Source organism: Balaenoptera musculus, chromosome 9 (genome assembly GCF_009873245.2).
Source record: "Balaenoptera musculus isolate JJ_BM4_2016_0621 chromosome 9, mBalMus1.pri.v3, whole genome shotgun sequence".
NCBI classification, from domain to species: domain Eukaryota; kingdom Metazoa; phylum Chordata; class Mammalia; order Artiodactyla; family Balaenopteridae; genus Balaenoptera; species Balaenoptera musculus.
The window spans coordinates 61647376-61671630 of record NC_045793.1 but is presented as its reverse complement, the minus strand read 5'-3'; the positions used below and the strand labels follow the sequence as shown (position 1 = coordinate 61671630).

The following is a 24255-nucleotide window of genomic DNA, read 5'->3' as shown; positions in this document are numbered from 1 at the left end:
CACACATGAGGAAGACTAGTCTAAAATATCCATCAGGATTATTCCATGCCTCTATTATTGAAAAAAGAAGTTCATAATTAATGTAAGACTTTGCTTCATATCGCTTATTATGGGGTATACCAAAAGATGAGTTTAACGTTTTGTTGGGTTTTTTTTAAGAATAGGTAAATAGAGGAATTTTTGTTTGTCTTCCCTCAGGAGTTTAGCCTTAAACAGCAAAAACAAACTTGAAGCCACCTCAACTCTATCAGATTCTAAAACCAGCTTTCACTTCCTATTTTAGTGATTGCTACAGTCCCAACTTGGAATTTTCCTTTTTTCATTGCTTTAAAGTTGGAACTGTGTGTGTGTGTGTCTGTGTGTGTGTGTGTGTAGACGGTGGAGGAGTTGGTACAAACAGTCCCTGAAAATCTGGAATTGATGTCTCCTGGCTTCCCAACCTTCTCTGAGAATCAGTAAATTAACATCCCTATGCCTTCACAACGTTAACCAATTCATCATGAGATGTCATCATGCCTCAGAAAGGAAAAATGCCCAGAAGCCAGAAAAATGTTTGCACCTGCTTCTGTGATACTATTAGCTTTTGCTCTGAGAACCTAGACATGAGAGACACATCTTCTCCCCAGGTGACCGGGTGCTGTGAGAGAGAAAAGCTACATTAGGGCAGGCTACATCCTCCCTGCCTTTTCATGCCTGTTTAACCTGTTTCCACCTGCCATGAGATGCTGCTTGATAGAACACTGCATGAAAAGTGTTGAAAATTAGAAAAAGTCATCAGAGAGAGAAACAAGATAAAACATGTAAGGCAATGAGCACAGTGCCTAACACATTATTCACCTCGTGAATTTGGGCTGTTCTGTCATTTTCAGTGATGAAAGTAGCATTTTCCTTTAACCATTCTTGCTGTTTTACCTCCAGCTAATATTTGTTCAGTGTTCAGGCCATGAAACATTTATCTAAAATCCACAGATATAGACATTTCATCTACTTGTTCACTGTGGAGCCCAGCACAAGTTCCTACCATGTTTTTACATATGTTCATTTGCCCTGCCTCTAAAAATAAGATCAATAACTATTTGAATGCCTACATTTAAAGAAATGCAAACTATTAAAAGTAACATGTAAATGGTATTCTGAGTAGCAATTCTCTCTGGCATTTAATTATTGAGATTGTGACATAATTTGAGATGGTAGCAGTGGATTTCTGTCAAGCATAAAAAAGGCATTTACACCAAAAAATAGTGCAAAGAAAATGTGATTTGCCTATAAACCTAGTGCATTCTTTAGTAATTTTGTTTGCAAAAGAACCAGCAGCTCTACGTGCTTGTGAGTTATTTTATCATGTAACTGCTCAAAGATGCCAATAACATTGGCAATGAAAAGTGGAGATGTTTATGAGAACTAACCTGAAATCAATGGTGACAGTGAACTCTGTACTTCTTTGCTGATTTTCCATTACATTCAGAAAGCAAGGGAACCAAAATATTGGTCAGTAGCAGCTGAATTTAAGAAAGTCTGTCTGTTTTTAGACTTTGCTTGACTGCAATTTTGGAAAGTAGTTGCTGTTGGTTTTCAGTTATTCTTGATCTTTTTTCTTATGTGATTTTAGTACTTGGAATTACCATTGTTTTTCTAAGACTGATTCATACTCTCCCCTTCACCCTCTCTCCTTCTATTTTTAAATGTAATTCAAATGTCAATACTCTCATTTATCAATCACCTGTTTCAAGGAATGTTCTTGTTGGATTCTTTGAAGGGAAAAATTAAGAACTTACTATGACGTGTAAGTGGAAAATGAGTCAAAATAGCTGAAAGTGGAATTTTTAAAACCATTGTAGCTTTGTATAGAGAAGTCTGTTCATATATTTATTCATGATAGAAAAAAAAAAAAAAGTTGTTGGAGGAAACATTGTTCTTGTTTCAGGGCAGAAAATGGCCCTGGAGAAAAATGAGTTCCACTTCTCGTCAAGCCTTAAGCCTTGACTTCCTGTGTCCCCGGTGGGTCAAACCCTGGAAGTATCTAATTTATATCCCTGCCAAAGCCCCTATTCTAAATGTTGTTTAAACTATAAAATAATAAGATACAAGATAATAAGGAATAAGTTGTTTCAGAAGGAAAGTGGATTGTAAAAACTGTGCCTATGAAATAAAAATCATCAAGTTAGGTACTTACTCAAGGTGGGAGACAACTGCCAGGGATGAATAGCAGGGGGTCTAGAACAAAGGTCAACATATTTTTTTCTGAAAAGGGCCACTAGGAAATATTCTCAGCTTTGTGGGTTAAATGACCTCTATAGTCTTTGTAGCATGGATACTCAAAACTATAGTGGCACTCAATACTGCCTTTGTACTTTGTGGAACAAAAGCCGCCACAGGCAATAAATAAATGAATGAATGCAGCTGGGCTCTGATTACATTTTTAAATGATTGAAACATGTTGAAAAATTTCTTAGTTCATGGGTTGTAGAAAAATAAGTGGCAGGTCAGAGTTTGCCACTTCTCTGGTCTAGGGAGTTGGAAAGGGGCCTTTGTTCCATAGTCAGGTGCCGCTAGAATTACTGTTATGAAAGGGTGATGATCCTCTCCTTGAAGAGAGGGGAATAGTGTTTTCCCCCTTATAATATTTGAAAATTTGTCACAAAACTTTTGGGGGTCTCATTTGCGGGTATTTTCTATGATAGTTTTTCTTATTCAGGCACACAAGGAGATCAGATGTGGGAGAGTCAGAGGAAATGGCAGAGGATTCCAACTGAGGAAGAATCATAAAGGGCTCTGTCTTCAATTATTCTCCATAGACAGATAGTTTCCCAGTGTTCAAGATGGAGGAAATTAGGCAGTGGTCAGAATGCTGAGGCCAAACTGTTAGCAGGATTTATTTTTAACTCCAAGCCTAAGATTCTGGAGCTTAGGACAAGTCCTTAAAGGGTCTGACTTCAAGGTAAATATTTCAAAGTGTGTTAGAAAGAGATACGCTAATCAAATCCTATAATTAACTAGGGCTAAATTAAATAATCACAGTGACAGTCAAAAATTAGGGGAAAGGGGAACAATTTACTTTTTTACCTTAGGCCTGCTTAAAGGCTTGCTGTTAATGCAAATCCTTTAAGCCTAGTTCTGAAAATGGTATTAAATATAGATATATCAAAGAAGTATTCTATTTTGACTTAAAAAAGCAAAAGCTCTTTCATTTCCTCCTCCCCCCTCCTCCTCCTGTTCTTCCCTCTCCCTCTCTCCTTTCCTTCTTCCTCCTTTTATCCCCCATTTTTCCTCCTCTCCCCATCTGTGTGGGTCACTGAAAGCATGAGAATGTCTGTCGGTTTGGGTTTTGTTTTTCTGTTTTTGTTTTGTTTTGTTACAAGCTCTGCAAGTGATTCTTGGTGATAAACGCCAAGATTTAGGAAGAACTGCGTTAGAGCAGTGGCTCTAAAACTTGAATGAACATCAGAATGATCTAGAGAGCTTATTAAAACAGATTGCTGGGCTCTACTCCTGTGGGTCTGTAATGGGACTTAAGCATATGTATTTTTAAACAAATCCTCAGGTGCTGCTGGTCTGAAGATTACATGCTTTTTGAGAATTGCTTCAGGTTGTATGACCAACACTCCTGTCTCCAATTGACCACTTATCCTTAGCCCAGGCTCAAGCTTTGAACTACTTCTTAAAAGTTTCATCTGCAATTGTAAACATATAAAGCCTTATACCAACCATCAAGCCCACCAAATAGTTCCTAAAGATAAACACCAAAAGCTGGACTTTTGTTGCTTAAACATTCAGTTAACAGAATATGCACTTAGCAAAGCGCCATGACACCATGTAAATGACTCTCATAGCCAGTCTGATCAGAACACTCTGGAGGTGAAATGCGTCCATAGGCATTTGTTCTTGTTTGGGGCATTTGAATTCTATCACCTCCTAGAGAGGGCTTTGGGGTTTCTCAGAAGCAAAGGGTGGTAGCAAATTAGACTTGATTTAATTTCTGTGTAAATAGAAGACCAAAATGACAACTCTTTCCATAAAAAAAAAAAAGCCTTAATATAGGTCATTATTTTTATATCCTTTGAGGATTCATTGGGATCATTAAGATTTTCTCTCCTTCAGTGCATGGATTAAATGTTGAAAACAATTTCCAGAATTTGAAACATCATGATGGCTACTTCTCTGTACCTGCTCTTGTTTGTGTCTCAAACGTAGATTTGTTGCCTGCAGGAACTAGAGGATGAGTTGAGTGACATCTGAGTTACCTACTGTTTATCTCATTTAACACCCACAATAACTCTATGAGGAAAATGGTAAGAAAACTAAGGCTCAGAGATGAATTCTCCCAAGGAAACACAAGCAATAAGTTGTGGGTCAGGATTTATACACAGTTCGATCAGGTTCTACCATGCCTTGCTGATACATAGATTCAGAGTTCTCTGGCAGATACAGAATCTGTTGAAAATAATAACAAGCCAAAAGAGAACTAGAAAGTGACACAAAATCTTCTTAATTTCTTATCAGAACTTTCCTTGATTTTATTTGAATTACCTTGATTTTTAAGACCTGCACATATACATCAACAAACTTATTTTTGTGGGTATTTAAAAATTCTGATGTTCAATTTGTTGTTAGAACATGTAAAACTTCCTGTGCAGGCAGTGATGAAAATCATCAAGGTCTATAGAAATGTCTTAGAATATGCTGATTCTGAGCTATATTTACCATGGAGAGACATTTCTGTGAATGTCATGATCCTCTGCTAAAATGTCAACCTTCTCCTCTGCATCCAGAAGTTCATGAAAATGGGAGAGGCTCCAAAGACTCCAGGTACAGGGACTGCTGGGCGTAGGATAGAGGGAGTTAAAGGGAGCGTGCTCTAAGAAGGCTAATGGGGGGTACATAGGGGAAGTTGCCGCTAATGCCAATCATACAGCCTCAAAGGAGCCATGGTCAGAGTCTCTGTAGACTCCAGCAAACCCATAAAAGGCAGGAGCAAAGCAAGGATGTTTTCATCACATGCCTTATGTATATGGATACCTGGGTGGTTGGCAATATTAAAATAGCTTATTTGAAATTGACAGCTTCCAGAATTTGTAGCCAAGCTCCATTTGCTAGAAAGACAACTCTGGATACCAACAGGTTTGTCTTGCTTGGAATAGGAATTACACATTTGCCTATAAATATTTATCTCTGAAGAGATCTCTTTCTTAATGTTTAGTCTCCCCATAAGCTTTTGCTTTACAAAATTATTATGAATTTTAGCAAGTACTTATTTTGTTCCAGGGATACCGTGCAGAGTGCTTTATGTGGGTGATTTCATTTAATTCTCACAACAACCACCTAGATAAGTGCCATTATTATCTTCCCTATTTGACAGATGAGGATATGGGGGCTTAGTAGTAACCTATCCAAGGTCCAACGGGAAGTGGCAAAGCTGGGATTCAAACTCAGGCAGTGGGAATCCAGGGTCTGCATCCCTAATTACACCATTCTGCCTATCAATATTTACGCAAACCTAGAGCAGTAGTTCTCAACCCTGGATGCACATGGGAATCATCCGGGACATTGCATTTTGGAGAAAAAGAAATCTGATGATTGAATCCTGCCTTAAGAGTACTGATTTAATTGATGGAAGGTGGAGTTAGTCACAAGTGTTTTCAAAAGCTCCCCAAGGTGAGTCTAATACACAGCCAATACTTGAGCTTCAAATATACTGATGCCTGGGTCCCACCCTCCCACCCCCAAGGTTGTAATGTAATTGGTCTGGAATATGACTTGGGCTTTGTGATTTCTAAAAGATCTCTGCCCCCCCAACCCATGCTGCCCCAGGTGATTCTAATACACAGACAAGTTCAGGAAACTCTGCTCTAGTGACTCTCAAACTCTGGCCAGTATCAGAATCATCTGAAGAACTTTATTAAAGTACAAATGACAGGCCCTATCCTACTTAGTTGGGCCTTGGCCTCTGTGTATCTCAGACTTTATTGCACATCAAAATCATCTGGAGAGCTTGTTAAATGCCCATTTCCTGTGTACAACCCCAGAAATTATGCTTCAGCAGGTCAGGGTGGGCTTTAAATTTGCATTTTTAGTAAGCTCGCAGATGATGTCAGTGCTGCTGGTCTGGGGATCACAGGGAAATGGAATTTTCTCCCCAGGGACGTTAGTCAATGTGTGGAGGCATTTTCTGTTGTCCCCATGGAGGTTAGGGAAGAGTGCTATTGGCTTCTAGTGTGCAGAGGCCAGAAGTTCTGCTAAACATCCTACAATGCACAGGAGAGACCCCGTAAAACAATTATCCAGTCCAAATGTTAGTAGTGCCAAAGCTGAGAAACGCTGCTCTAGACTTTAGAGGAATGTTCAGGTCATTATAAACCAGAGAATTTGAACATAGTTTTGGAGAAAAAGATCTAGAACTCTTGAATCAGTATCGTCTTTAAAATTGAAATATAGAACCAACTGCATGGCTTAGATATACTTAGAAGTTGTAAAACATTGTGATTTCTATTTCAAAACAGAAGACTAACACATGGAAAGACATTACTTCTTTGGCAAACTTTTTGCTGTAGCATGAATTATTATTATAGCATTTGGATGCCTTCCAGAGGGTTCCAAATCCTCCATGCATTTGCCTTGAAACTTTGTACAAAAAAAATCTGAATTTACCAAGGAAACTATTAGAGGATAATTATCCTTTTTATAAAAGTACTGAACAGAGGACCTCATTAAGAAGTCAGTGTTCATAGTGCATTTTAAAGGAAATCTAAATTACCTTGAAAAATGTCTATTCTCTAAAGCAAAATCCATGAATATTTATCCCACATTGATTTTGTTGTTTTATGTTTAAGAAATCTACTAGGTGATAAGGATATAGGAACTTTAAGAAGCCAAAGACCTGTCTTCAGTGGGTTTAAAGCTAAGAAGTGTGTGTAGGTCTCTGATGTGAGGCAGTAAGTAAGAAGTGCCTTGGGGTTGACAAATATGTTCTGGAAATGCTTTTGAAGGCATCACTTAGGTAGAGAATGTTTTGCGGGAAAGGTGAATTCAGGACTGGACCCAAAACAGAGCAAAATCTAGAAACTAGATAACTAGTCTGGAGGTTATGGATGGTTGAGGCAAAACACTGGGTGTCCCCAACAGGGAGCAGATTATCCTAAGGGGAAGCATCTGTCCTGCCCAGTGGCTCAGGCACTAGACCAGGAGGCTGTCCTTGGATATGGCTCCACCCACTTCTCTAGCGGAAGTGGGTGTGACGATGAGTGACTACGTGCAGAATTCTGGGAGTGTGGGAAGTTTGACACCTTACTGTGAACTTTATTCCAAGTCTCAACGAAGACTCAGTGGCAGACCACTGAGTGGTGCAACCAGGGTAAAGTTTGGATCTGACAGCTCTACTGGGCAAACCCAATCATCTGCAATTTAGAAATAAAACACAAGCTCAGGAACTGGGCCAAAATTTCAGAACAAATTAAAATTAGGTGAAATGTTGGTAGCCCTCTCCCACCATCCACTTAATGCATTTTCCTCTCTGACAAGTGTGCCATTCAAGGTTGTGCTCCATTGTTTGAGTGTCATAATTATAGATCTATTTTAGTGATAGCAGACACCAGCAAAGACTGATATTTCCCCACAGACTCTTTTTTCCTTGCCATCTCTCTATTTAGCTCTTTTCTAGTTATTTGCCGTCTTTTAGATACTATGTGGGTGGAGAAATATTAGTTCTAATAACCCCTGGTTCCCATTGAAATGAAAAGATACAATTAGGTGAAATCTGTTGGCAAAATTGTGTATTTGTCCAAAGTGAGCAGGGAGGATATTTACCTCCTGCCTTTGGAAGCTGCTTGATTGTCAGCATTTGAATAACAGCTGGGCTCTTTCCCTTTGTTAGGATGCACCTTTTACATCTATTGATTATTTCAAGATGATTGTATGAGTAAATTCCTCCATACTTCCAATACTAAGGTGAGGCAGGTTAGAGAACTATTCTTCTTTGTTTTAAAACCAACAAAGGACTTAAGCCAGTCACCTGGAAATTAATAAATACCTCTCTGTATTTCTCTGTGACACTCTCTGAGAATTGGTCTTTTTTCACCCTCTTAGGGTAGACAAGTCCTTCTGCCTTGCTCTTTGGATTCAAGATGATGCCACAAATAGAGGTTTTCACTGTGTAGATGAGTGAAGTGCAAATTGCATTTTACCCATCAGCCCTCCGGCCAAGTGCTTCCTGACCAAGACTCAGCTCCAGGCAGATAGAAAAGTGAATTAGGTACTTCAAGGACTTGAGCGTTCACTGGAGGAAGTAGACACGCCTGCTTAAGGCATTTGCCAAATCCTGGTTTGAATTTGTTTCCTTTGAAAATAGTAAGGCACAGAGTTCTAGAAACTGAGAGACAAAGAGCAAAGGGCTTTTCCGCTGCCTTTTTATTCTCTGTTCAATATAACATTGACGAACTTTTTAGGAATCCCCATTTGGATTTAGCTCTCACTGGAAGGTTTTCTTTCTTTGAAATATATGAGCAGCTCTGGACTTGGAGGTTGGGGACAGGAGGAAGGAAGGGGCACCATAATAATCCCTAGGGTGGGAATGCAGGGCCATGAGAACAGTCCACCATAATATCCCATTCAGCTAGGTTCACTGGAAGTTATGCCGCTGTACACTGACAACATAATTCTTAGATAGAAGGAACTCTCCCAGGAATTTTACCAGCATTACATGCCCACTTGTTGCATCATGCAAGCATTTTCCTCTGAGAAAGATGCCAAATATTTTTGTGTGTGACTTTCCAAACAGAGAATAGCCACAATTGCTAAACCCACAATTGTTTTTCATGAGAGGGAAAAAAGAGGCCCTAATTGTTTAGTGAATGTTAGGAGGTATGTTTATGCCCTTTATAGGGCCATAAAGCAGTTGCCTAAAATAATGCCCCATATAGCTCCTTTGTTCAAAGGGCGTTGCGCCCCATCCTCTCCTTGCATGTCACAAATCAGTAGCTAGATGTTTAATATTTAGGAGAGACACACAGCCAAAACCATGGACAGCATACCTCAAAAAAAAGTTAAATTTTAGTGATTTTTGTTTTTAGTGTGTATACAATCCCAGTTGAGTGGGTTTATCCTAAAGCTTCCTGTTGATACCAGCAAAATGTAGGCAAAGTTTTAAAAGAAAGAATCCAAGTGAAAATACTTGGAGCACGTAAATTCAATACCATGGATAGTTTTTAGATGTCTTTCACGTGAATCTAGGGATTCACAGTGAACAGAAAACATGAGATACAAAGGTTTAAGTATGCGGAGCCATAAACAAAACCATTTTTATTTTTCAAAACTAAGGATTAATGCTATATATACATAGGTAGTTAAAATATCTAACTATTCAAATATTTTTTATGATAAACCTTGGCAAAATAACTCAGAAAAATCAGAGTTTAAAGTGACTAGAATTTCTATTAGTTTAGTACAAGGTGTTACTAAGCCATTGTTAGTTGAAGTGTCTGGAAATGTGCATTTTAGAAATTCAATGTTATTTTTTTGTTTGTTTTTAGGAAAAACATCTTTTAATGTAGTAAAAACATCTTTTAGGAAAAACATCTTTTAATATAGTAAAAACATCTTTTAGGAAAAACATCTTTTAATGTAGTAAAAACGTGCACTGGTGTCTTACAATATAATCATGGTAGGAAGGTTTATGCCTGGAGATTGTGAGTTGACATAAATCTGTCCTGCTTTCCCACAGACAGCTGTGTCCTTCCCCCTTCTGGTTATGCTGCATATGTCCTTGAAGCTTTATTTTTCTGTAGGTATAAAGTAAGATTTTCTTCCTTGTCCTCATACATCCTACTTATAAAATAAACTCCTTCATAATTAATTGGCTGCCTGGGTCAAGTATGAACTATGTGTCCAAAGGATGGAGGAGTTATTTCTCCTACTTCCTATTAGCCAAACAAAACATATTTGCAGATTTTGATATCCATGATGAAGCTACAAGCAGGGCTGTGATAGTGTGTGTGTGTTTGTGTGTGTGTGTCTAGGTATGTATCCCATTTTGAATTTTTAGAATCAGCTAAGTGTACTAGAATGATCACAAGACAAATACCATTGCTTTACGTTGTTTTCATATGACGGTCACCAAAAAGCATCATGTATGGCTAGAGTATTGGGAAAGTCAGGGTTTGTTATGTACCTTATCAGCTACCCAAGCTTCACTCACTTGCATGGAGTGTTTGTCATTAGGTAGGAAATGTTGAAGTTTTATCCTAGACTTGAAAAGTGAAGGAAATCCATGGTTATAAGGGGATGTGCATGAAGAAGTAAATCCCTAAGGAGTTGTGAAGAAAGCTTGTTCAGTCTCTTGTTGAGAGTGTGTCTACATTGGGGAGAAATGGGCACACATTCTGATTTTCAATTTTTTCCCTCAGACATAACCCTCGTCACAGCCCTCTCCCTAAGTGTATTAGTCAAATTCATTTTGTTTTGAAAAATTACGGGTGTATATAAAGCCTCTCTATCTTTAAAATAACTTTTCTTGACAAGTTCAAAAATGTAAGACATATGACAGAACAGAAATTTTCTTCACTTATATAGTTTTATTTTCCACAGTGCTGCAGCTGAAGTTTGCCCTGTTGTCAGTTCATACATGAGTCCTGTTGACACTTCTTTTCTCTTAAGTGCCAGGGGTTTAGCTTTGAAGCTTTTCCTAACTCAGTCTTTAGGAACCACTCTAATTACATTATTAAACAAGATGAAAATAATTCAGATAACAAAACCTTCTTTAGAGATACCCATCCAACGAATTAAGTATAAAAAACTTATTCAGTAGAGTATATTGCAAAACAAAAGGTTAAATGAGACTTAAAAATGGCAAATTATCTTAATATCCTTTATTAGGACATGTAAGAACTAATGCAAATGTGATGAGAAATAGCTGTCAGGTTTGTAAAAGCAATTTTTGACTCACTGTTATTCTCTCTCTTTCTGGATTTTCTTTAGAGAAATATTTGAACTTTCATGCTATAATATGAATTTATTCAAGCCTAAAATGTTATTTTGTTACATTAAACATTTATATTTATCAAACATAAAACACTGACCAGAATATTTTAACATTTCAAATGGTTCATATCATTTAAATGTTTTATGTCACAAATTCACACAGAAATCATACACTAATACTGTGTGTGTCTGTGTGTGAGAGAGAGAATTTTATAAACAACTAAAACATGCTTTCTAAACTAGAGGAAAAAAATTGATGAGGGAAAAGAAGTCATCCAGCATACACGGAGGCAAGGGAAAAAGAGAAACACAGAAGTGGAAAAAATACTGCAAAATAAGAAAATACAAATGAATACAAATATATCAGTCATCACAATCTATATAATTTGACTAGGGTTCCAGTTAAAAGCTGAGATCTTTAGATTATTTTCAAATTAACTATATATTATTTACCAGTATACATTAAAAAATTCATAATAAGGACACCGAAAGGTAGTGAGTGAAAAGATGGGAAAATATGCACTAGGCAAATACTAACCAAAGCAAAGTTGATAGAGCTAAAGTGATACCAAATAAAACAGGCTTTAAGACAAAAACAATGTTCAAAATAAAGAGGGTCACAGGTATATACAATTCCCAGTTCACCAAGAAGAGAGTATATATAATTCTGAAGTTATATATACCTAAAATGTAGCTTTTTAAATATAGAGAGTAAAATTAGGAAAAATTACAAGGATAGAAAAATCCAACAGCACAGTTAGATTATATCACACCAATTTCAGTAATTGATTTTAAAAGTAGGCAAAAAAAAAAAAAAAAAAAATCACTAAGGATGAGGAGGATTTGAACACAATTAAAAAGCTTGATCTGGGGTTTCCCTGGTGGCGCAGTGGTTGAGAATCTGCCTGCTAATGCAGGGGACACGGGTTCGAGCCCTGGTCTGGGAGGATCCCACATGCCGCGGAGCAACTGGGCCCGTGAGCCACAACTACTGAGCCTGCGCGTCTGGAGCCTGTGCTCCGCAACAAGAGAGGCCACGATGGTGAGAGGCCCGCGCACCGCGATGAAGAGTGGCCCCCGCTTGCCGCAACTAGAGAAAGCCCTAGCACAGAAACGAAGACCCAGCATAGCAATCAATCAATCAATCAATAAAAAAAAAAAAAACCTAAAAAAAAAAAAGCTTGATCTAATGTGCATATATAGAATTCTGAGCTCACTATTAGAATACATTTTCAAGTACATATGGAACATTTTTTTGAAATGCATTATGAACTGGACATAAAGCAACTCCTTAATTTCAAAAATCTATATCATACATATCCTAATCTCTGAACTCAAGGAAATTAAGGTAGATGTAATTACCAAAAGGGGAATTTTTAAAATTCATGCATTTGAAATTTAAACACATGCTTTAATTACCCATGGGTAAAAGAAACCACACAGAAATTTAAAACACTTAGAACCAAATGTGAATGAAAAACTATATATAAAAATTTCCAAGATGCAACTAGAGCATCTTCATATTAAAAGAATACTTTATAGCTTATTTTTTAGAAGTCTGAAAGTGAAAAGGATACTATATATAGGCTGCAGAAAACAAGCAGAAGTTATTTTGAAGCAGATGTAATGGTTCAAAATCTAAAATGATAGAACACACTAAAACTGACTCATGAAGAATTAGTTAATCCATATAGTCTATGACTATATCAGTCAGGGTTCATTCAGGGAAACAGAAAAAACTAATATAGGAACTGTGTAAAGAGGTTTTAGGACAACTGAGGCAACAGGGATAGTAACAGCAGGCAGTATCTCTTACTTCTAGAGCTGTGGGAAAAAAGGAAGAGGTTACTAATTTTGGAATCTAACAGCTTGGAAAAGAGACTCCTCAGAGCTGGGACCCAGATCTCTGATTAGAGGGTGCTGCCCAGCAGATGCTGATGTTCAGGAGTTCAGAGGAAGCCCCCCCATCCCTACAGATCTTCGAGTCAAACCACTGAGGAAGGAAGCACTGGCCATCTGGTGCTGGTGTCTCTAAGGACAGACAGTGATGCTGGTTATGGGACTATAGAAAAAACTGGAACAAAAAATGTCACTGCTAAAGTAAAGAAACATTGCTGGGGTGCCATTAACAGGAAGCAAACACAGAAGGAACAGGTTCCTTCTCCTTCCTCCAGCCTCCTAGTCTCCCTTTAGCAGCTGTTGGAAGAAACTAACAGGGAACCCAAAGGAAAGGAAAAATGTGGTTTGAAGAGTGTCAATTCCAGTATTGCAAAACAAAATAGAAAACAGGTTTTTTTTTTAAGTTTTATTGGAGTATAGTTGATTTACAAGGTTGTGTTAGTTTCAGGTATGTAGCATAGTGATTCAGTTATTCATATACATATATTCATTCTTTTTCAGATTCTTTTCCCATATAGGTTATTACAGAACATTGAGTAGAGTTCCCTGTGCTATACAGTAGGTCCTTGTTGGTTCTCTATTTTATATATAGTAGTGTGTGTATGTTAATCCCAAGCTCCTAATTTATCCCTCCTCCCCTCCCTATCCCCTTTGGTAACCGTAAGTTTGCTTTCGAGTTCTGTGAGTCTGTTTCTGTTTTGTAAATAAGTTCACTTGTATCATTTTTTAGATTCCACATATAGTGATATCATATGATACTTACCTTTCTCTGTCTGATTTACTTAGTATGATAATCTCTAGTTTCATCCATGTTGCTGCAAATGGAATTATTTCATTCTTTTTTTTTTTTTTGAAGGAAGGTAATCCACTTGGTATTTATAAAACATTAAATACTGAGGTACTTTCATAATTATGAAAACTGCTTAAGAAGTAGTGAGTTTAGCATTACAACGACAAAAAGTACTAATGCCTATAGCTCACCTCCTGAGATGTTAGATTAAATTAAAAAGAAAAATTCTGAAAAAGAGTAAACTCTTGGTCTTGTTGCTTGGGAGAAAAATCTAAACTTTAGAGGCTAGCTCAAAAGTCTATCTTGGTTGCAGGCTTCAAGTCTGGTAGGAATCACGGCTCCTCAGTTGAAAACCTAGTAAGAGTAGCAGCAAGGTTAATGAAGAGCAAGCTAAATCTCCTCAGAATAATTCATGCTGCCACAAATTTGCTCTGTGGACTTGGAGATGCTGCTATTGACCCAGCACTGGGAGAGGGAAGGAGCACAGATGGACTCACGGTTTTGGATGTCAGAGGAGCTGAAGGACTGGTTAGGGAAACCATCTCCTGGATTGCTAATTGGAGCTTTAAGCGATGCAGAGGATTGCTGATTCCAATTTCTCTTTGGATCTCAGTGTCTGATAAAGCAGACGTAATGGCACCGCTCTTCATATTGGCTCCGCAGGCTGCCATGTACCAAGCAGGCATTCCCAACCAGAGCTCTAACCACGCGACTACAGTGGGCCCATCCCACTGGGCAAAAAGGTAATCCCTTTCTCCAAGCTTCTTCTAGAAGTTCATGCTTTTTCTTCAGTCTTCTATCCTCAGTTTGAATTCCAAGTTTGCCTAACCCCGGGGACTCCTGAGCTGCAGCTTCAGTCTCTATAAAGCCTCGGAGCTGCCCAAGTCGAGGTTTTTCTTTTTTACCAAACAAACGTCTTATTGAAGACTTGATTCCTTTCTTCTTGGGGGCTTTGCGAAGAGAGTCTTGGCTGCTGTTGGCACTGCCAAGCCCAAGGCTTTCAGGCTTGAGGGAGACAGTTAAACTACTTCGGGCATCATTGCGGTAGGAAGAAGGGAGGATGTGAGTCATCCTGTTGGCTCTAGGGGGAGGGGGAGGAGAAGTTTCACATTTAATTGTTGATTTAGCCTCCCGACCATCTTCTTCTACCACTGCAATCTTTCTCTGATGTTTCCTTAGATCACTTGACAGTGTCATGACTCCCATCCGATCCATTTCCCTGGCAGGACTTCGAGGGGTGAGCTTTGGTGTTGAGTGTCCACTCGGGGGAGATGAACTGTTCAGTGAAGAAGCTGTAACCGAGGCAGTGATGGAGGTACCTGGAAGGACCCTCACTAAATTCAGGCCTTCCAGACTCACACTAGCCACTCTATTCTCAATTTCTTCAGCATGTAACTCTATATTGTTTTTCTTCCTGAATTAGTCTGATTTCTTTGTTGATAGCATCCAGTTGTTCCTGAAGCATCATGGCTAGAGTCTGGGCATCAGAATGACCACTTGGAGAGTGAAGATCCATTGAGCTAAAAATCGTTTCTCTTTCATCATCATCAATGTCAGACATTTCTATGTCACTTTCAAAAGGGTGACTGCTTAGCACTCCAATTTGTTGTGTTCTATTCCATTCATGATCCCCAAGAGATTTCACCTTTGGCTCATCTCTCCGCACACCCATGTGACCCCTCCTTGGTCTTCTTATTACTTTAGTTGTTCTGTAATAAGACTGGCTGTCCACTAGGGATCCAACAGAGTACGGCAGCTCAGCTGAGGTGTCTAGATGAGTTCTTGATATTGTGGGTTCAAATAAAGAGTCAGTTCTCATTTTCATCTGGTCAAGTTCAGATCTCAGCTTTTCAATTTCTTCTGCTAATCTTTCCTTATCATGTAAAGATTCTTGCAGATTCTTTCTGAAAGTTTCTGATTCTTGAATTAAAACATTCCTCTCTTCTAGAGCAGCCATTCGTTCCTTTAAGTGTAGCTGTAAGCGTTTGTTGGATTCAGTCAGAAGTCTATCCACAGTTTCGGATAATCTTTTGTTGTACTCCTCGTTCATTTTCTCTCTTTGCCTAGCTCTTTGAAGTTCTTGATTTTTCTCTTCAATTTGACCTTCTAGATGCCTCATACATTCTTCAATGTTTCCATGTCTTTCTTCAGCCTTTGTCAGGGCTGCAATTCTCTGAGCCAGTTCAGCCTCTACTTCAGGTAAGCTCTCAGCTTTTCCCATAGTTTGCTGTAACTTTTGCTCAGCCAGCTCAAGACGCTCTTGTAACTGTCTGTTCTTCTCTTCCATCTGCCATAGGATGGCCTCTTTATTTGCTAACTCATTTTCTAGTTTGTCATTCATGTCATGTATGGAGGTAGATTCTCTCTGAGCACTGGGGTAACGCTTCTCAAGGGTCGTGATTCTTTCTTCCATATCTTCCTTCTGTGCCATGGCCTCCCTAATGTCCCTTTGATACTTAGTGTTCATTTCTTCTGTTTTAATGAGATCCTTTCTTGCTGTCTCTGCTTCCTGTTCCACCTCTCCCCCTTGAGAAGAAAGGGCTGCTAAACGTTCTTTCATTTGGGCCATTTCATAGTTTTGTTTTTCAAGCAATTCTTGTAGTTCAACTATTGGACTTGTTTCATCAGTTGAGTCTATAGAGCCATTGGACAAACGCTTTTCATGGACTTTCTGGCCAGGTTCCATCCCTTCAAGATGTTCTGACTCTGTGGATCCCTCACTTGATGGCATTTTTCTTTGTATATGAACATTTTGTTCATGCAAGGCAACAGTCTCCTGATTAGGAGTAGCTAGTTCTTCCAGTGCAGAGACTCTTTCTAAAGAAACCCTCAGTCGCTCCCTTACCTTTCATCCAAGGCCTTGAGGTGCTCAAATAAAGATTGCAGCACCCTGAGAACCTCAACTTCGCTGGACACTCCAGAGGGGGACAGGGCTTCTTGCTTCACCACCGTCATTCTTAGTGACCTTTCATATCGTGACACAAGGCACTCCAAATGCTTCAGTAACAGTCTTGTATTGTTTCTTTCAGCTTTAAGTTCAGAAATTTCTTCTTCCTTTTCTAGAAGTTGTTCCCTGCAGGCATTTAATTCTTTTGTCAGTGCAGCAAATTCCGGTGGATCAACCCCCTTAGAACCAGTCAGCCCTCCTGTTAGGGATTCAATATCCTGCTGGTGTTGGAGGGTCTCCTGCAGAGGTGAGGAGTGGCTGTGGCTCACTGTGGGGACAAGGACACTGGCAGCAGAAGTTCTGGGAAGTACTCCTTGGCGTGAGCCTTTCCGGAGTCTGCCATTAGCCCCACCAAAGAGCCTCTAGGCTCCAGTCTATTCCATTCTTTTTTACGGCTGAGTAATATTCCATTGTATATATGTACCACATCTTCTTTATCCATTCATCTGTCGATGGATATTTAGGTTGCTTCCGTGTCTTGGCTATTATGCAAATAATAGCTATTTGCTATTATTGCAAATAATGTTGCAATGAACATTCTGTATCTTTTTTAATTATGGTTTTCTCCAGATATATGCCTGGAGTGGGGTTGCTGGATCATATGCTAGTTCTATTTTTAGCTTTTTAGGGAACCTCCATACTGTTTTCCATAGTGATTGTACCAATTTACATTCCCACCAACAGTGTAAGAGGATTCCCTTTTCTCCACACCCTCTCCAGCATTTATTGTTTGTAGACTTTTTGATAATGGCCATTCTGACTTGTGTGAGGTGATACCTCATTGTAGTTCTGATTTGCATTTCTCTAATATTATAATTAGTGATGTTGAGCATCTTTTCATGTGCGAGAACTGTTACTTTTGAGCACAGAGAAGATAGTTCCATAGTCCTGGGTACTTGTGGTAGAGAAGAAGAAATTCTGAAAATAAATGAGCTAAATATACAACTTTAAGAAGTTAGAATAACAGAATAACTCTAAAGAAATTAGACAGGTCTAATTAATAAAGATAAAAATAAGTGAAATAGAAAATAAAGATTCAATAGACAGAATGAGCAAAGCCAAAATATATTTCTTCAAAAAGAATAAGAAAATTGACAAAACAAAACTGAAAAAGAAAAAGACATAGGTAAATAATTTGGGAAAAGGAAAAGGAAGACATACATATATTGCAGAAATCAAGCAGAGGGTATTATGAACAACTGTATGCCAAAAACTTTTGAAATATGTGAAATGGTCAAATTATTAAAACAGTCTCAATAAGTAGAAACTCTAGTCTATGGCCATTGAAGAAATTAGACTTGTAGTCATTTTTCCCCCACAAATCAAACACCAGGCTCAGATGGTTTTATAGGACAATTCTACTTCTGTCAAGGAAAAGAAGAAGAATTTTTCACAAACTCTTTAGGGACTATAAAAAAAAACAGAGTGGAATATTTCTTCTAAGAGTTATAACTTAATACCAAAACCACAATTAGTAAAAGAAAAGGTATAGGCCAGTTCAAAGAACAAATTTGTCAGTGTATATAAAAAGATAAGATGTATTCAGTAGTGAAATGCTAAAAGTGTTCTCCTTAAGTAACAGTATAAACGTACTCACTATCATCATGGGTATTCAACATTGTACTGGAGGTCTTAAGATAATGTGACAAGAAGAAAATGGTAGAAAAGTAATGGAAGGGGGAAAATGTCATCTATAGATGATATGATCACCTATATAGACAACACAAAGGGGGATATACAAATTACTGAAATTATTATGGAAACCTGTCAAGGTGGCAATACATAAGATTAATACACAAAAAACAACTGCATTTCTATATACCAGCAGCAAACAGAAAATTCAGGATTTTTTGAAGTTACTATTTACACAGCAACTGAAAATAGATGGTACTTAGGAATACATATATCAAACAATAAACAAGCCTTCTATAGGGAAAATAATAAAACTGAATCAAAAGACATTTAAAAAGTTCTAAATAAAGAGAGATACATGTTGTGTTCATCTATTGAAGAGTTAATATTGTAAAGATATAAGTGCTTCCTCAAGTTATTCATATTTACTGGAATTACAGATTTTTTTAAAAGATTTAAAAATTTAGATGGAAGAGCAAAGAGCCAAGACAGTCCTAAAGAATCAAGTAGAGAGAATTTTCCTGCCAGAAAAATTCATAATAATTAAAACTGTAACTGGTGCAGAGATAGAGCAATGGAATAGAATGGAAAAATAAGAAAATGTTCTCTGCACATAGAAAACTTGACATAAGGCACAACTAAATTCAGGATTGGTGGGAAAGGGCAGATTATTCAATGAATGGTTCTAGAATAATTGCTCATCTATAAGGACAAAATTGTAAACTGATCCTTAACTCATACCTTACGCAAAAAAATCAGTTTCTAACGTATTAAGCTGTAAGTACAAAAGGCAAAACATTAGAAATTCTAGAAGAAAATAAAAGAGAAAAACCTCTATATCCTTAGGGATTTTTAAACAAAAATTATGTAAACTGTAACAAGTATTAAGAAATTCAGCTTCATCACAATTCAGAACCATGCATTAAAAGACCCTTGTAAAGACTTGTGGTTGCCAAGGGGGAGGGGATTGGGGGAGGAATGGATTGGGAGTTTGGGATTAGCAGATGCAAACTATTATATGTAGAATAGATAAACAACAAGGTTCTACTGTACAGCACAGGGAACTATATTCAATATCCTGTGATAACCCACAATGGAAAAGAATACAAAAAAGAATGTGTATATATGTATAACTGAATCACTTTGCTGTGCAGCAAATACTGACACAACATTGTAAATCAACCATACTTCAATTAAAAAAAAAGACCCTGTAAAGAGTGTAAAAGACAAACCACAAACTGAGAAAATATATTTGTGATACACATAACAAAAAATATAAAAAGGACTAGTGTCTACAATATATAAAAGCCTCATGTGTCAATAGAAAAATAGAAACAATCTATTTATTTATTTATTTATTGGGTGACACGAGTAGCCAATAAATATCAAAAGATTCTCTACCTTATTACAATCAGTGAACATTTAAATAATGATATACCATTTCACAGCTGCCAGACTAGAAAAAAATTAAAGTCTGACAAAACCAAGTGACGAGAGGAACATAGAACAGTAGGATTTCTCGGAGCAGGTAAGAACACAAATTGGGACAATAATCTTGGGGAATAATTTACCTACCATTCAACTTCCATGTGCATAAACCCCTTGTCCCAGGAATTCTAATCCAAATCTTCGCACATGTGCACCAAGAAAGATGATGAAAAATGTTCATAGTAGCATTGTTCATAATAGCAACAAACACTAGAAACAGCTCAATTGTCCATTGAAATTAGAATGGATAAATTGTAGTACAATCACATAATGAAATACTGTGCTGTAGTAAAACTGAGCTACAGCTATAGGCACCAACATAAATGAATTTCAGAAAAAAATTTGAGCTCCAAAAGCGAATTGCAGAATACAGAAGTACAGTTCCATTCATACGAAGTTCAAAAATAGGCATAGCTAAACAATATATTGTTCAGGGACACATACATGTGATTAAAATATGAAGAAAAGGTACAGGGAGATTATCACAAAATTTAGGATACTGATTGCATCTGGGAAGGAAAGAGTGGTGTTGCTATCATGGAGCGGTACACAGTAGCCTTCAAAAATATTAGTAATGTTCTGTTTTTTAAGCTGGCTGATAAGCAAAGTTTGTTCTTTTTATTTTTTTATTTTATACAGTTATACACTTTTACTCTGTATGATACACTCATAATGAAATATTTTATAAAATTTAAAAAATTTTACTTTCATATTAGATACTTGGTTTGGCTTTAAAAAGGAGCCAATGGATTTGTTTAATATTTTTCTTTATCCTAGTCTGATAAATTTCACTGCCTCCTTGGGTTACAACATTAAACATTTTAAACCACCGTCCTCAAAAAAAAAGTCTAAATAATTTTGAACTATTTAACTTTTGGTTTTTACAAACATGTATGTATACACATATATGAATTTTAAGATGACACCTATGAAAGAGTTTAAAGACATACATACCTATACAAATGCAAGCTAATATAGACATGGTGCATGTATTTTTTTTTGAATTTTTGAGTTTTCTTTTATATTTTTTTTATACAGCAGGTTCTTATTAGTTAACCATTTCATACATATTAGTGTATATATCTCAATCCCAATCTCCCAATTCATCACACCACCACCACCCCACCCAGCTTTCCCCCCTTGGTGTCCATACAATTGTTCTCTACATCTGTGTCTCAATTTCTGCCCTGCAAACTGGTTCATCTGTACCATTTTTCTAGGTTCCACATATATGCATTAATATACGATTTTTGTTTTTCTCTTTCTGACTTACTTCACTCTGTATGACAGTGTCTAGATCCGTCCACGACTCTACAGATGACCCAGTTTTGTTCCTTTTTATGGCTGAGTAATATTCCATTGTATATATGTACCACATCTTCTTTATCCATTTGTCTGTCAATGGGCATTTAGGTTGCTTCCATGTCCTGGATATTGTAAATAGTGCTGCAATGAACATTGGGGTGCATGTGTCTTTTTGAATTATGGTTTTCTCTGGGTATATGCCAGTAGTGAGATTGCTGGATCATATGGTAATTCTATTTTTAGTTTTTTAAGGAACCTCCACACCGTTCTCCATAGTGGCTGTATCAATTTACATTCCCACCAACAGTGCAAGAGGGTTCCCTTTTCCCCACACCCTCTCCAGTGTTTGTTGTTTGTAGGTTTTCTGATGATGCCCATTCTAAGTGGTGTGAGGTGATACCTCATTGTAATTTTGATTTGCATTTCTCTAATAATTAGTGATGTTGAGCAGCTTTTCATGTGCTTCTTGGGCATCTGTATGTTTTCTTTGAAAGAATGTCTATTTAGGTCTTCCGCCCATTTTTGGATTGGGTTGTTTGTATTTTTAATATTGAGCTGAATGAGCTGTTTATATATTTTGGAGATTAATCCTTCGTCCATTGATTCGTTTGCAAATATTTTCTCCCATTCTGAGGGTTGTCTTTTCATCTTGTTTGTAGTTTCCTTTGCTGTGCAAAAGCTTTTAAGTTTCATTAGGTCCCATTTGTTTATTTTTGTTTTCATTTCCATTACTCTAGGAGGTGGATCAAAAAAGATCTTGCTGTGATTTATGTCAAAGAGGGTTCTTCCTAAGTTTTCCTCTAAGAGTTTTATAGTGTCCAGTCTTATATTTAGGTCTTTAATCCATTTTGAGCTTATCTTTGTGTACGGTGCTGGGGAGTGTTCTAATTTCATTCTTTTACGTGTAGCTGTCCAGTTTTCCCAGCACTACTTATTGAAGAGACTGTCTTTTCTCCATTGTATATCCTTGCCTCCTTTGTCATATATTAGTTAACCATATGTGTGTGGGTTTATCTCTGGGCTTTCTATCCTATTCCATTGATCTATATTTCTGTTTTTGTGCCAGGACCATATTGTCTTGCTTACTGTCACTTTGTAGTATAGTCTGAAGTCAGGGAATCTGATTTCCTCCAGCTCCGTTTTTTTTGCTTAAGACTGCTTTGGCTATTCGGGGTCTTTTGTGTCTCCATACAAATTTTAAGATTTTTTGTTCTAGTTCTGTAAAAAATGCCATTGGTAATTGGTAGGTTTATTCCTAGGTATTTTATTCTTGTTATTGCAATGTTAAATGGGAGTGTTTGCTTAATTTCTCTTTCAGATTTTTCATCATCAGTGTATAGGAATGCAAGAGATTTCTGTGCATTACAGAAAGTTGTATCCTGCAACTTTACCAAATTCATTGATTAGCTCTAGCAGTTCTCTGGTGGCATCTTTAGGATTCTCTATGTATACTATCATGTCATCTGCAAACAGTGACAGTTTTACTTCTTGTATTCCAATTTGTATTCTTTTTATTTCTTTTTCTTCTCTGATTGCCATGGCTAGGACTTCCAAAACTATGTTGAATAATAGTGGTGAGAGTGGACATCCTTGTCTTGTTCCTGATCTTAGAGTAAACGCTTTCAGTTTTTCACCATTGAGAATGATGTTGGCTGTGGGTTTGTCATATATGGCCTTTATTATGTTGAGGTAGTTTCCCTCTATGCCCACTTTCTGGAGAGTTTTTATCATAAATGGATGTTGAATTTTGTCAAAAACTTTTTCTGCATCTATTGAGATGATCATATGGTTTTTCTTCTTCAGTTTGTTAATATGGTGTATCACATTGATTGACTTGCATATACTGAAGAATCCTGGCATCCCTGGGATAAATCCCACCTGATCATGGTGTATGATCCTTTTAATGTGTTGTTGGATTCTGTTTGCTAGTATTTTGTTGAGGATTTTTGCATCTATATTCATCAGTGATATTGGTCTGTAATTTTCTTTTTTTGTAGTATCTTTGTCTGGTTTTGGTATCAGGGTGATGGTGACCTCATAGAATGAGTTTGGGAGTGTTCCTTCCTCTGCAAGTTTTTGGAAGAGTTTGAGAAGGATGGGTGTTATCTCTTCTCTGAATGTTTGATAGAATTCACCTGTGAAGCCATCTGGTCCTGGACTTTTGTTTGTTGGAAGATTTTTAATCACAGTTTCAATTTCATTACTTGTGATTGGTCTGTTCATATTTTCTATTTCTTCCTGGTTCAGTCTTGGAAGGTTATAGCTTTCTAAGAATTTGTCCATTTCTTCCAGGTTGTCCATTTTATTGGCATAGAGTTGCTTGTAGTAGTCTCTTAAGATGCTTTGTATTTCTGCAGTGTCTGTTGTAACTTCTCCTTTTTCATTTCTAATTTTATTGATTTGAGTCCTCTCCCTCTTTTTCTTGATCAGTCTGGCTAATGGTTTATCAATTTTGTTTATCTTCTCAAAGAACCACCTTTTAGTTTTATTGATCTTCCCTATTGTTTTCTTTGTTTCTATTTCATTTATTTCTGCTCTGATCTTTATGATTTCTTTCCTTCTGCTAACTTTGGGTTTTGATTGTTCTTCTTTCTCTAGTTCCTTTAGGTGTAACATTAGATTGTTTATTTGAGATTTTTCTTGTTTCTTGAGGTAGGCTTGTATAGCTATAAACTTCCCTCTTAGAACTGCTTTTGCTGCATCCCATAGGTTTTGGATCGTCGTGTTTTCATTGTCATTTGTCTCTAGGTATTTTTTGATTTCCTCTTTGATTTCTTCAGTGATCTCTTGGTTATTTAGTAACGTATTGTTCAGCCTCCATGTGTTTGTGTTTTTTTGTGTGTTATTCCCTGTAATTGATTTCTAATCTCATAGCGTTGTGGTCAGAAAAGATGCTTGATATGATTTCAATTTTCTTCAATTTACTGAGGCTTGATTTGTGACCCAAGATGTGATCTATACCTGGAGAATGTCTGTGTGCACTGAGAAGAAAGTGTAATCTGCTGTTTTTGGATGGAATGTCCTATAAATATCAATTAAATCCATCTGGTCTGTTGTGTCATTTAAAGCTTCTGTTTCCTTATTTATTTTCATTTTGTATGATCTGTCCATTGGTGTAAGTGAGGTGTTAAAGTCCCCCACTATTATTGTGTTACTGTCGATTTCCTTTTTTATAGCTGTTAGCAGTTGCCTTATGTATTGAGGTGCTCCTATGTTGGGTGCATAT

The 24255-nt window shown here is 37.3% G+C and overlaps 1 protein-coding gene across 1 annotated transcript in view; it reads right to left on the bottom strand.

Moving 5' to 3' along the window:
- Window positions 1-14067: 14067 nt before the first annotated feature.
- The window catches only part of LOC118900544 (liprin-alpha-2-like), a 39757-nt gene continuing 29569 nt past the window's right edge, over window positions 14068-24255 (bottom strand). Inside the window, 4 exon segments of the mRNA XM_036862946.1 lie at window positions 14068-14397; window positions 14399-15062; window positions 15064-16507; window positions 16510-16843. Coding sequence (XP_036718841.1) covers window positions 14068-14397; window positions 14399-15062; window positions 15064-16507; window positions 16510-16843 — 2772 coding nt within the window.